This window comes from Trachemys scripta, chromosome 14 (genome assembly GCF_013100865.1).
Source record: "Trachemys scripta elegans isolate TJP31775 chromosome 14, CAS_Tse_1.0, whole genome shotgun sequence".
Lineage (NCBI taxonomy): Eukaryota > Metazoa > Chordata > Testudines > Emydidae > Trachemys > Trachemys scripta.
Genome location: NC_048311.1, coordinates 16,054,623 through 16,066,834, shown reverse-complemented (window position 1 = coordinate 16,066,834; position 12,212 = coordinate 16,054,623). Strand labels below are relative to the sequence as shown.

The 12,212-nt window shown below is 36.6% G+C and overlaps 1 protein-coding gene across 2 annotated transcripts in view; it reads left to right on the top strand.

Moving 5' to 3' along the window:
* The window catches only part of FOXK2 (forkhead box K2), a 59,471-nt gene that overhangs the window by 41,708 nt on the left and 5,551 nt on the right, over positions 1 to 12,212 (top strand). For both annotated transcript variants that reach the window (XM_034789906.1, XM_034789907.1), the window contains exons 3-8: positions 1,618 to 1,765; positions 2,265 to 2,411; positions 5,660 to 5,853; positions 6,729 to 6,904; positions 7,878 to 8,174; positions 10,036 to 10,245. In XM_034789906.1, coding sequence (XP_034645797.1) covers positions 1,618 to 1,765; positions 2,265 to 2,411; positions 5,660 to 5,853; positions 6,729 to 6,904; positions 7,878 to 8,174; positions 10,036 to 10,245 — 1,172 coding nt within the window. The remainder of the gene's footprint in view (positions 1 to 1,617; positions 1,766 to 2,264; positions 2,412 to 5,659; positions 5,854 to 6,728; positions 6,905 to 7,877; positions 8,175 to 10,035; positions 10,246 to 12,212) is intronic.

Below are 12,212 nucleotides of genomic sequence, written 5' to 3'. Positions count from 1 at the left end.
TTTCTTCTTTAATTCACCAAGTTGTGTGAAGGATTTGTAAACTTGCTTTGATTATACCATATGTGTTGCTATGTAAATACATGGTACAGTGAGCTAAGTAAAGGGATACTGTCAGTTGATATGCGCAAAACTTACATAGCACAGCAGTGACGAACACTTTTTAAAAAGTGCTGATCCTCTGACTCTTAACCCTCAAAACAAGGCCTGTTCCACACAACATTAACAACATTCCATCTTCCCTGTTGGACAGTCCACTAACAGTTAACTTCAAATGTTGGAATTGTGGAGATAAGAAGTTTCTCTTCAAGAACAGTGTTTTTGTATGTTACTCTGTCTACATGCAAGAACATGGCAGGCACTGCAGAGAGAGACAGCAAGATGTTCCTGTCTGCTTGCAAAGCAAATTTTGGCAGATACAACTCTTTGTCCCGTCAGTCCAGATGGTATCCCTTAACTCTAGTTTTCCTTAAAGTTTTAAATTTTATGTATTTTGATTAATCTAAAATAGTATCTTTGATTTGTAACAAGGCTAGTGGATGGGGACCTGGCAGACTTCTTAGATTCCTGCTTTTATTTTCATATATGTGTGTGTGTGTGTGTTTTTTTTTGTTTTTTTTTTTTTTTTTTTATGCTGCTGAGGGCATAATTGAATCCTGTCATTATGTAAACATTTTTGGGGCTTATTGGTTTATATGAAAATATGTAAGCAGAGAAATGATTGCTCACTGACTGTTTCTCAACTGTAAAGGAACAAAAGGGAATTCTGGAAGAATAGCTGTTTATACAGCTATGATTCCGGGTGCACTATAAAAGGTGGAAAAAAACATAAACTTTCAAAAGATATGGTAGAAATTCATTTAAAGTTTAGAGTTTAATATTTTGTACCTTCCCAACACTAATGAGCCTTAGCAAACTGCCAATTATCAAATTTTACCTTTGGCTACTGTTCTGTTGGTGTCTTTTCCACTTATGTCGTCATCTCCCCAGTCTTTGGCCTATTCGATTATTACGTTACATGAGGATTTATAGTGTTCATACAGCTCAGTGTCTGTATATAATTCTAAGTCAATTTACCTGAAGTATATATTTGATTAAATGAGAATCACCCAGAACTCTTTCTTGTAGTTTGTAACTTTATTATATTTTCACAAACATGCTGTTTTGTCCAGACACATTATCAGTGTTTCTGACTAAGCTAAGAACAAGCACGTGGTGGAAATCTCATGTAGACCTATTTTCTGAAAACTTTCAGATCAGAGGTTCAGACGAGTATCCAGAATTTTTGGTTGTATAAGTAAATTGAACCTCCAACTAAAATGTACATATTGTCAGCAAAGCTAACATAAATACAATATAGCCTACAAAACAGTTAATCTTCTTTCTTTGAAGAGAGAGGCTGAAACCTCATTTGACAGGTTTCTTCCTGGAGTGATTTTGATTCTTACAGCAAGTTATAAATCCCATTTTCCAAGCATTTATAATGGAAATACTGACAGACCCTTAATGACAGTCTGGGAACACTAGTGAGTTTTCCTACAGCTAGAGCTATTTGATTAGACATAACGTGGTGATATACTGTATAACAAAATAGTAGGATCCTCTTTTTATATTCTACAGTGCTGCAAATTCCTGCCCATCTAGCCCGCGTGGTGCAGGCTCTTCAGGGTACAAAATGAGTCGTGTAATACCATCTGACCTACATTTAATGGCTGACAATTCACAGTCAGAAAATGACAAGGAAGCATCGGGTGGTGATAGCCCAAAGGTAAACGTTGCACAGAATAAAACCATAAATAAAAATAAAGCCTTGAGCCCAATGTACCAATGTTGCAAATTTGTTATCCAAAGTATATGAACTTAAACATGATTTGGCATTTAGAAATTGAAAACAGATTGAAGTCAGAGATCTTTGTGGTTCAGTGTGCCTTGTATCTTGATTTTTTTTTTTAAATATAGATCTCCATTGAAGAGTTTCATGTCTGTACTGGCTTTTAGTACTTGCATGCTCATCGTTTTTTAGACATTTAGATTCATGGTCCTTGGTTAAATGTTGTATTAGTTTCTTTTGATTTTTACTGTCATCTTAAATCCTCCTGATTGGAAGATGTAAGTTTGGTTTTAGCTTTTCCTTTTTAAATCCTCAGGTCATCCAGAAGTGTTAAAAAATGAAGTTGATTATTGCATTTTGTAATTTTAGAAAAGAGGTATACTACTGTAAAGTTTATGGAGGCAAATATTTTAAGGGTTCTTTTATTTTTTTATAGGATGACTCAAAACCACCTTATTCCTATGCACAACTAATAGTACAAGCAATTACAATGGCACCTGATAAGCAGCTTACACTAAATGGAATTTATACGCACATAACTAAAAACTATCCATACTACAGAACAGCAGACAAGGGCTGGCAGGTAAATTTCATTTCTAGTATTTCTTTTAAAAGTCATGAATAAAAACGACTATTAGTATGATAAATGAATGATAGTAAATAATCCAAGTCAACTTGTTTTATTTATACTGGTTATATTAAGTGACCATGACAGCCCTTCAGTAGATTTTTGGTGGACTGAATGGGTCATAAATTCATATGTAATGGATTTCTAATCTTAAAATCTCTAGGTTGGCAGGAGCTTAGGTGTACTATGGCAGCATCATTCTCTAGCCTTAGTATTCCCTAGAGTTCCAATAGGGGAATTTACAGGACTTCTATTGGAGAAAAATATAAACATAGGTAGAAATGGATTTGTGTGTGTTTTTGCTATAAAAGAATTAATATTTTATTAGAATTTCTGCTTGCGTTAACATGCTTGTGTTACCTCAACAAGCCAAAATAAGATCCCAAAATCTCGGAATACAAGCTTGTTGAAAGCTATGGTCTTGACCTTACAGCTCCTTAGCTACAGGTGTACATATCTTGCTTTATCTTGCAGTGTTGACTACCTCATTTTTGATTTGTGCTCACACAGGTGACTAGAAAGTTCCATTTGCCCACTTAACTGCTGATGAGACTCTATCACTGCTGAGTGTGGAAGGCTAATCCATCTATTTCTGCAAAATTTTAAGCTTTTAAATAAACAAATTTCTAACCAGAACATTTACCAGGATAACCAATTGAATATAAACCAATGCACTGTTTTTTCCCCAGTACACAGATATACAATTACAGTGCCTCTGCTGCTGCTTTTAGTTTTACCAAGGGACAGCAGAGAGCAATTAGCAGGACTGATCAGTTTCTCTGCTGCTCTTCAGAACCCAGTGCATGCCTTTAAAATCACCATGTCAGTTATGTAATGTCAATTTCACTGCTTCTGTTGCTTAGAAAAGTTATCTGCAACAGAGGCAGATACCAGAGTTATTTTCAGGGAAGGTACAACCAATGCAAGCTGAGGAGGGGTAGTGGCAAAGAGTTACTTTTCACATTCACAACAAGTAGAATGCTTCCACCTTCCCAGCAGTAGGGCGGACAGGGGTTTCAGATTTGATCACCTACTAGCAAGAGGGTTATATAAAAGATGGATCACCCTGGTAGGAATCCCAGTACCCTTTTCAATCCCAGGAGCTTGAGGATACCAGGTTTATGGGTTTCTCAATAGGGACTTGGTTGGCAGGGAGCCTCACACTTCTCAGCTCTTGCTCTGGCTAGAAGGTGTCTAGTAAATTGTTCACGCTATGTATGTTTTTTTCCTCCTCTTTCACAAACATAATATAGTATTATTTGTGTGTGTGTGTGTGTGTGTGTATTTATATGGTCAGTTCTTTTCTAATAATAGTAATTGGGGTTTAAAATATTTTTGCACGCCTTGTATAAAATATATTTCAGGATTTTGTCTAAAGTACATCTATATTTATGTGTATTGTACTCTTGTTTTCCATAGACTCTAGTTGGTTGATACAGATGTGCATTATGGCCTCTAGTTTTAAAATTAGGTGTTAGATCACTGAATGTTTAGATGCATAATACTTTGCAAAAACAAAATGGCAGGCACCGCACACCCCTTATGTTTCAGAGAATTCAGTAAGAGTTACACTAATGCGTAACAACAATAGGAAAATATAATAAAGCAGAGTGGCTGTTTTGGGGAGTGGCTGTTTTGGTCAGTAGTCATGTAAAATATTGCCATAATGGTAGGTAACTTACCTCATTTGTGAACAATACTCTTAGCCTCTGGCTTCAGGCAGTAGATGACAATTTTGGTAACTAACCTATATGCTTCAGGCTATGTTTTAGATAATTGTTTCAATACCTAATGAGGCTATAGATATATTCATGTATATCTTAGAACTTTTTTTGAAGATCCATCATGTTGGACTCATTCTGTCGTGTATTTTTCCTCCAATCTAGAAAAGTTGGATTTAATCTTCTCTTCTAGCAGATGGAGACACAAATACAACTGATAAACTTATATTCTTCACACCACCTGCTAGTTCTGTTTGTCACTGGCAGGGGAAACAGCTTTTGTTAGCATCAGATTGCATTGAAGAAACTGTACGAGGGTAACATTGCCCTAAATTCTCTAAGCCTGCTGCCAAGGTCATGAATCGCATCTGAGGCTGACCTGTGACTAGGATTGGATTAAATTTTGAGGATTTTGAAGAGTGTTGATTTGGAATGTTATGAAAATTTTCCCCAGATATTTCAGTGCTAACATTCAGTGGATCAGAACTGGACAGTTAAAGTTAGTACAAACTTGAATGGTTGTATTTGTTTCCCTCCACCTGAGTTATCAAATTCTGAAAGGTCTCAGTGTGGTGTGTGTGTGTGTGTGTGTATGTATGTATGTATATGATGCATATAAAGTCAACGATAGATTTTTCCCCTTTCATCAGAACACCAGTACCTTCATACATGTCCATCCAAGTCCTCTATGAAGTGGCAACAGATTTTAGTCTTCATGCCACTGCATATTGGGCATATGGTAATATGCAGACCACAGCATGGTATGATGATCACCCTAGAGAACTGCATTTGGACCTATTGCCATTCAGAGTTTTCCTAGGCCCACTGAATCCTTGGCCTCTGTTGAGACTGTCAGGTGATTGGTATCTTTCCCTGTTTTGGGGAAGAATAACTGGGAACTGAAGTTGCCAAGAGAATCCTCCTCCTTTTGTGTGGCTTCTGGTAAGGAAAGGTGAACTCCCAAGTATCTAGCTGTATCTGAAATTTCTCCAATAAAACCTTTCCTTTCCTTACTATGAAATAATGATAGAGTATTATTGTACAAATTCAGCACCAGAATCAGTGAATATAGCATGTTTTAGCAGCCCAGTGGGAACAGTTTTGACTTTCAGTTGAGCAGTGGAGGAAGGTATGGTATTTCAGGTACTACTAATTCTTCTTTTTATCCACTGCTTTATGTCCACACAACTTTGGAAACCATGCGTTGTGACTACTGTCCTTCTTGCGAGAGGATTGAAATGAGATTCCCTTAGGAGCTTGTTAGCATTGTTCTTTAATTGCTGGGAGAGGTTTGAGCAATGCCAAGGCTCCCTTCCCCAGGCTTAGTATGCTGCCTTTATAGCACTACCAGGGACCTGCTACCCTAAGGAACTGGAGACCTGAACCCTGAGTCTCCCGTACTACAGACCACTGCACTAGGCCACATTCTGACTTTTTAGTAAAAATATATATGAATTCTACATATTTTTTTATGTTCCATAGAATTCAATACGCCACAATCTCTCTCTGAATCGTTATTTCATCAAAGTACCACGTTCCCAGGAAGAACCAGGCAAAGGCTCATTCTGGAGGATAGACCCTGCCTCTGAAAGCAAATTAATAGAGCAGGCTTTTAGGAAAAGGCGGCCTAGGGGAGTACCTTGCTTTAGAACCCCTCTGGGACCACTCTCTTCTAGGTAAGGAAAAACAGATGAACAAAAAGACATTTAATTTTCAGAAGTTTACCTTAAATGTTAAATTTCCTGCTGGAAGTAAGAGAGAACAGTACTTTAAATAGTAATATGTTGGTACGGTAAGACTGAATTATAATTCTATAATAGAACCAAAAACAATGGCTGTTTTTAACCTTCAGGCTCGTACAAACTAGATAGTTTTGTATACAGTACTAAAATCACAAGTTTAGTTATTTAATTTAAAACACCAGTAAAAGATTGTCCTCATGCACGAGGTTTGTTTTCTATTGCTTTTTTTAGTGCTAATGTACTGGCTCAGTTTACTTAAGTAATTGTTAGCTTGTTAATATATGAAGGGCTTTCTGTACTTTAGTGTTACACAATTACAATTTTAATTGCTAACTTTATCCCTCCCATGCCTTTAAAAATTGTGTTTCGTTTGATAATGTTTTACTAGTATTCTTAATGGTGAAATATACAGACTTAATTACTAGCTATGTAATGATTGTGTCCCCTTTCTGCTGCTGCTGGCTTCCTTTGACTTACCCTTAGATAGAGCCACTCATTATTCTGCCCCCCTAGAAAAAACATTTGTTCTGTTGCATGGATTGCTTGAAAACACTCCATCAGAAAATGTCCACATGTTTCTATTACATTAACCTTAGCCAAAGCCTGCCTTTGAATTCTCCCCTTGGTTATAACAGAGGCTTTATGCAGAATCAAAATCATGGATTTGGTGGGTACTTGTTTGGTAGAAGGCAAAGGGTTCCCCCTTGTGGAAAGTAGATATATTACAATTTTTTTTAGAAGCAAGGTCACTCATCTTTCACAATTACTTAAAACATACCAGCTGCCGCTTTCATTTTCTTAAAATACAGAAGTGCCCCAGCTTCTCCTAATCATTCTGGAGTGTTATCTGCCCACTCCAGTGGCGTACAGACCCCAGAGAGTTTGTCAAGGGAAGGATCTCCAGTCCCAATGGAACCTGAGCCTAGTGCTATCCAGCCAAAATTAGCAGTAATACAAGAAGCACGATTTGCACAGAGTGCCCCAGGTGAGCATTTTTAAAATATTTTTTTGGTGTGGGGTGATGAGGGAAAATTTGTAAAATATGTTGCCTGAAACAGTCTTGGTGGAATTCACACCTAAATTAAGAAATCAGTGAATGTTTTCAGATAGATAATTAACTTTTAAGGCAAAGCATGGAGAAGTGCATAAACTCGGTGTGTGAAATATTTCCTGAAAATGGCTAATACGGTCGATACATTTCCTTCCTGGTATTTATGTAAGTTCATTCCAGCACAGATAGATGCTTGCTTTGCTGGTAAGCAGAGACTGTACTTCTATCTCAGTTAGGAAAACAGTGGCATATCAGTGACATCTCTTCTGGAAAACGATTATATCTTTTTGTGCAGCACAGATTCTCCATGTGCAGAACATGAATTTGGATAAAAAGCTCCATTAAGAATGGTTGGTGAAAACCAAAGTGATTTCCTGGATCAAGGGTTGCTATACTAAATAAATAAATCTCTCACTTATTTACAGTACACATTTGTAGCCATTTTGCCCTTACCCCCAAAGCAGAAGGGAAGAGAACCAGAATTGGGAAGGGCTAAGGAGTTGAATGGTGGGATGTTTCTTTTGTATTGATTTATCCTCCCTACTCCCCCATATTTACCTGTGTTGTATTGGTAGTTTTATTTGTATTCTAGCTATCAAGTTTCCTAATGATATCCCTTATGATACAGTGAAGGCCTGTGTAGGTCTTGTGACAAGATGCATGGAGTCAGGAACAGCAGTCCGATCATTCCAACTCTACATGCTAAAATTGTAAGGTGTAATTGTAAGGTGCAATAAGAGTCTTTATTTTTCATGTTTTAGCTCTTGTAGCAACCAGGGAAAGGGAGTAGTGAGGGTTGTTGCTTTTACAAGGCTTCAGTGTTCATTGTGTTTAAGAGGATGATTAACAAAAAAACATATACATGATTCAAACTTTCAGTGTAATTTATCTTTGCCTTTTTTGATAGGATCACCTCTATCTAGCCAACCTGTTTTAATTACTGTACAACGGCAGCTACCACAAACTATTAAACCCGTCACCTACACTGTTGCAACTCCTGTGACAACATCAACATCCCAGCAGCCTGTAGTTCAGACAGTTCATGTTGTTCATCAGATACCAGCTGTGTCAGTCACAAATGTGACTGGATTAGCACCAGCAAACACTTACACGGTAGCTGGACAGGCAGTGGTTACACAAGCTGCAATGGTAACCCAGCCCAAGGTAGAACCTCAAGAGAATGGAGATCACAAGGAAGTAAAAGGTGAGAATTGGCTTAGTTCAGTAAGTCTTATATAAATATGTGTCTTATTTACCTTTTAATGCCTTATTTGCCTTTAAAAAATCACTTCATAGGTGCAAGTGAAATTTTTTTTTTTAAACTAAGGGCAGTTAAGCGATTAAAAAAATTAATTGCACGATTAATCGCAATTGTAAACAATAATAGAATGCCATTTATTTAAATAGTTTTGGATATTTTCTACATATTCAAATATATTGATTTCAGTTATAACACAGAATACAAAGTGTACAGCGCTCACTTTATATTATTTTTTATTACAAATATTTGCAGTGTAAAAAAACAAGACATAGTAATTTTCAATTCACCTAATACAAGTACTGTAGTGCAGTTTCTATAACATGAAAGTTGAACTTACAAATGTAGAATTATGTGCAAATAAATAACTGCACTCAAAAATAAAGCAATGTAAAACTTTAGAGCCTACAAGTCCACTCAGTCCTACTTCTTGTTCAGCCAATTGCTCAAACAAGTTTGTTTATATTTTCAGGAGATAATGTTGCCTGCTTCTTGTTTACAATGTCACCTGAAAGTAAGAAATGGCACTGTTGTAGTCAGTGTTGCAAAATATTTATGTGCCAGACGCACTGAAGATTCATATGTCCCCTTCATGCTTCAACCACCATTGCAGAGGACATGCATCCATGCTGATGATGGGTTCTGCTCAATAACGACCCAAAACGGTGCAGACCGATGCATGTTCATTTTCATTATCTAACTCAGATGCCACTAGCAGAAGGTTGATTTTCTCTTTTAGTGGTTCGGGTTCTGTAGTTTCTGCATCAGAGTGTTGCTCTTTTAACTCTTCTGAAAGCATGTTCCACACCTCATCACTATCAGATTTTGGAAGGCACGTCAGATTCTTAAATCTTGGGTCCAGTGCTGTAGCTATCTTTAAAAATCTCACATTGGTACCTTCTTTGGGTTTTGTCAAATCTGTAGTGAAAGTGTTTTAAAATGAACAACATGTGCTGGGTAATCAATTGAGACTGCTATAACATGAAATATATGGCAGAATGTGGGTATAAAAGAGCAGGAGACATGCAATTCTCCCCCAAGGGGTTCAGCATCATCAGCATGGAAGCATGTCCTCTGGAATGGTGGCCGAAGCATGAAGGGACATACAGATGTTTAGCATATCTGACACATGAATACCATGCAGTGCTGGCTACAAAAGTGCCATGTGAATGCCTGGTCTCACTTTCAGGTGACATTGTAAATAATAAGCAGGCCGCATTATCTCCCATAAATGTAAACAAACTTGTTTCTCTGAGCTATTGGCTGAATAAGAAGTAGGACTGAGTGGACTTGCAGGCTCTAAAGTTTTACATGGTTTTGTTTTGAATGCAGTTATGTAACAAACAACAAATCTACATTTGTAAGTTGCATTTTCATGATAAAGAGATTGCACTACAGTACTTGTATAAGGTGAATTGAAAAATACTATTTCTTTTGTTTATCATTTTTACAGTGCAAATATTTGTAATCAAAAATAATAGAAAGTGAGCAGTGTACACTTTTTGTATTTAATAAATTTTGATTAGTATTCTATTGTTTAACAGTGCGGTTAAAACTGCAATTAACTGCAATTTTTTAAAATTACAATTAAGCTTTTCGAGTTAATCACGGGAGTTAACTGTGATTAATCGACAGCCCTAGTTAAAATAGAATTTTTATTCCATGCTTTTTCAGATGCTTTGAGGTTATTAGTCAGATTAATTATGTTCATTGGAGGGATAAAGCAACTAAATCACTTTTTGTCATGTTCTGTTTTAAGCCATCTTGTCTTAACATAACATATTAAATAACTTTTGTTGTTTTCCAGTTAAAGTGGAACCTATACCTGCTATTAGCCATGCTACAATAGGAGCTGCTAGTCGTATCATTCAGACATCTCAGACCACGCCCTTACAGACAGTTACTATAGTGCAACAGGCACCTCTAGGTCAACACCAGCTACCAATAAAAACTGTAACGCAGAATGGAACGCACATAGTACCTATCACCACAGCGATACAAGGACAGGGCAACACTGGTAAGCTTTTGATCAATATTGCCTATAGCCACAAACGTTTCCAGTGTAGGAACTGCCTTCAGAATGAGCAGATTTGCTCAATTTCTCAGAATGTCCATTGTAAAATCTCATTTGTACTCACACTGAAAGCAACTAGAGTTGCACATGCAGTTTCAGTTTGCAAGCTGCAGCCTTTTTGTGTGTGTGTGTGTGTGTGTGTGTGTGTGTGTGACAGACAGACAGACAGACATTTGGTGTTTCCTTTCACTGGTTGTTACCAGAATGGGAAGTTAATCTCTGGAATTCTTAAAGGGGCACTGTCAGGGATTACAACTCCCAAATTAAACCCAACCTAAAAATGACTTTAAATTTTTTTTTTTTAGTTCTTTAGCAACCAGGGAAAGGGCTGCAATAGGACTGAAATGGACAGCCAGTCCTCTGGGTGGTCAAGAACAAACTGGGTGCAAGGCTTCTTTGTGGGTCAGCTTTTTAGGTCATTCTTCTGCTCCACTTTTCCCCAAAGCTTGTGAAGAATAAAAAATATTAAAATTTACAAGAATTCTGAAGGATTCTTTTAAAGCTTCTTGCCTGTCTTAATACTCTCTGACGTCTCAATTTTTGAGTAGGCAGTCTGATTGGATGGCAGGACAAACGTACATTCATATCAAATACAGCTTTTGGTTTGGTTTGCTGATAAATCTAATTTCATGCCTATTTGTTTTGACAATTTCCCTTTGAAATAAATATGCCCAAGGTAAACTAAAAAATTATGATTTAAAAAAAATCTACAGTTGATTATTTAAAGAAGATCAATCTACATGGTTGCCAATTCTTTGCTTTCTTCTCAGTTTATACGTACTTGTTTCTTTAATTAAGTTTCCTAATTGTTCCTGGAAGTTCAGATTTTACATAGGAACTTCTTTCTAAGAAATTTTCCTACTTAACTTGTTCATGTATGCTTGGAAAAGTCAAGTCCAGGCTTTTGTGAATATCCTTACTATGAGAAGAACACAAACGCAAACATAAAATGCAAAGATAGCACAGGCTATTGGGGTTGTCAGACAACAACTCCTTCCAACATAATGAGCTTCCATGAGTCAAGATACCTGGAATGCTTCAACAAAGCTATATTCCTCCATCAAGGTTTGCAGTTTGAAGTCAGTTAAAAGTTCTTGAAAATGCCATTCTTGGGTGCCTGGCTTTGTATTTCGGAACCTAATTTTAGGCTTCTATTCTTAAAAATATTGGCCTTTGTATACAAAAAAAAGTTTGCGATAACTTTATTATTATTATTGAAAATCTGAGTGACTTTTCATTGTTATCACTGAAACCATTTTGTTTTGAAATGACAAAGATTTTATGTCACTAGGAGAAGTTTTCAATAAAAATACAATTTTAGTCCCTGATGCTATAACCATTTAGATGCATGCTTAAAGGTAAGTACATGAGTAGTTCCTTTGAAGTCAGTGGGACAGTTCATGTGAGTAAAATTAGATGTGAATGTACAGTATTTGCAGAATCAGAACCTTAATTTTCAATATTTCTTTTTCTTTTCTTTTTTTTTTTTCCCCACAGCAGTTTTATAAAATTCAAATAGACCCCTTTCAGTTAAGGCATTTAAAAACAAAAACCACTTAATTTATAATTCATTATAAATCTAAATCTAAAATTGCCATAGCACACATTTTCAATTAGTTTTACAAAGCTTCAGCCTGATTTAATCTTTGATTTAAATAATTTAAAATTGCCTTAACTTTAATCACTCCACCCTGAATTTGCCATTCTGGAACAGACGGGTGATCCATTTATTGTCAGCATCTTTATTTTTGACAGTGGCCTGTACCAGGTGCTTCAGATAAAGCTGCAATAATCCCCTTTAATGGACAGTTCTGGAGTAACTACTCAAAAGGGAAGTTGTGTTCTTAACCCAAGTATTTGCTTATGCCCAGAAGCATGGGGGGCTTATATCTCATAGATTTTCTCTTATT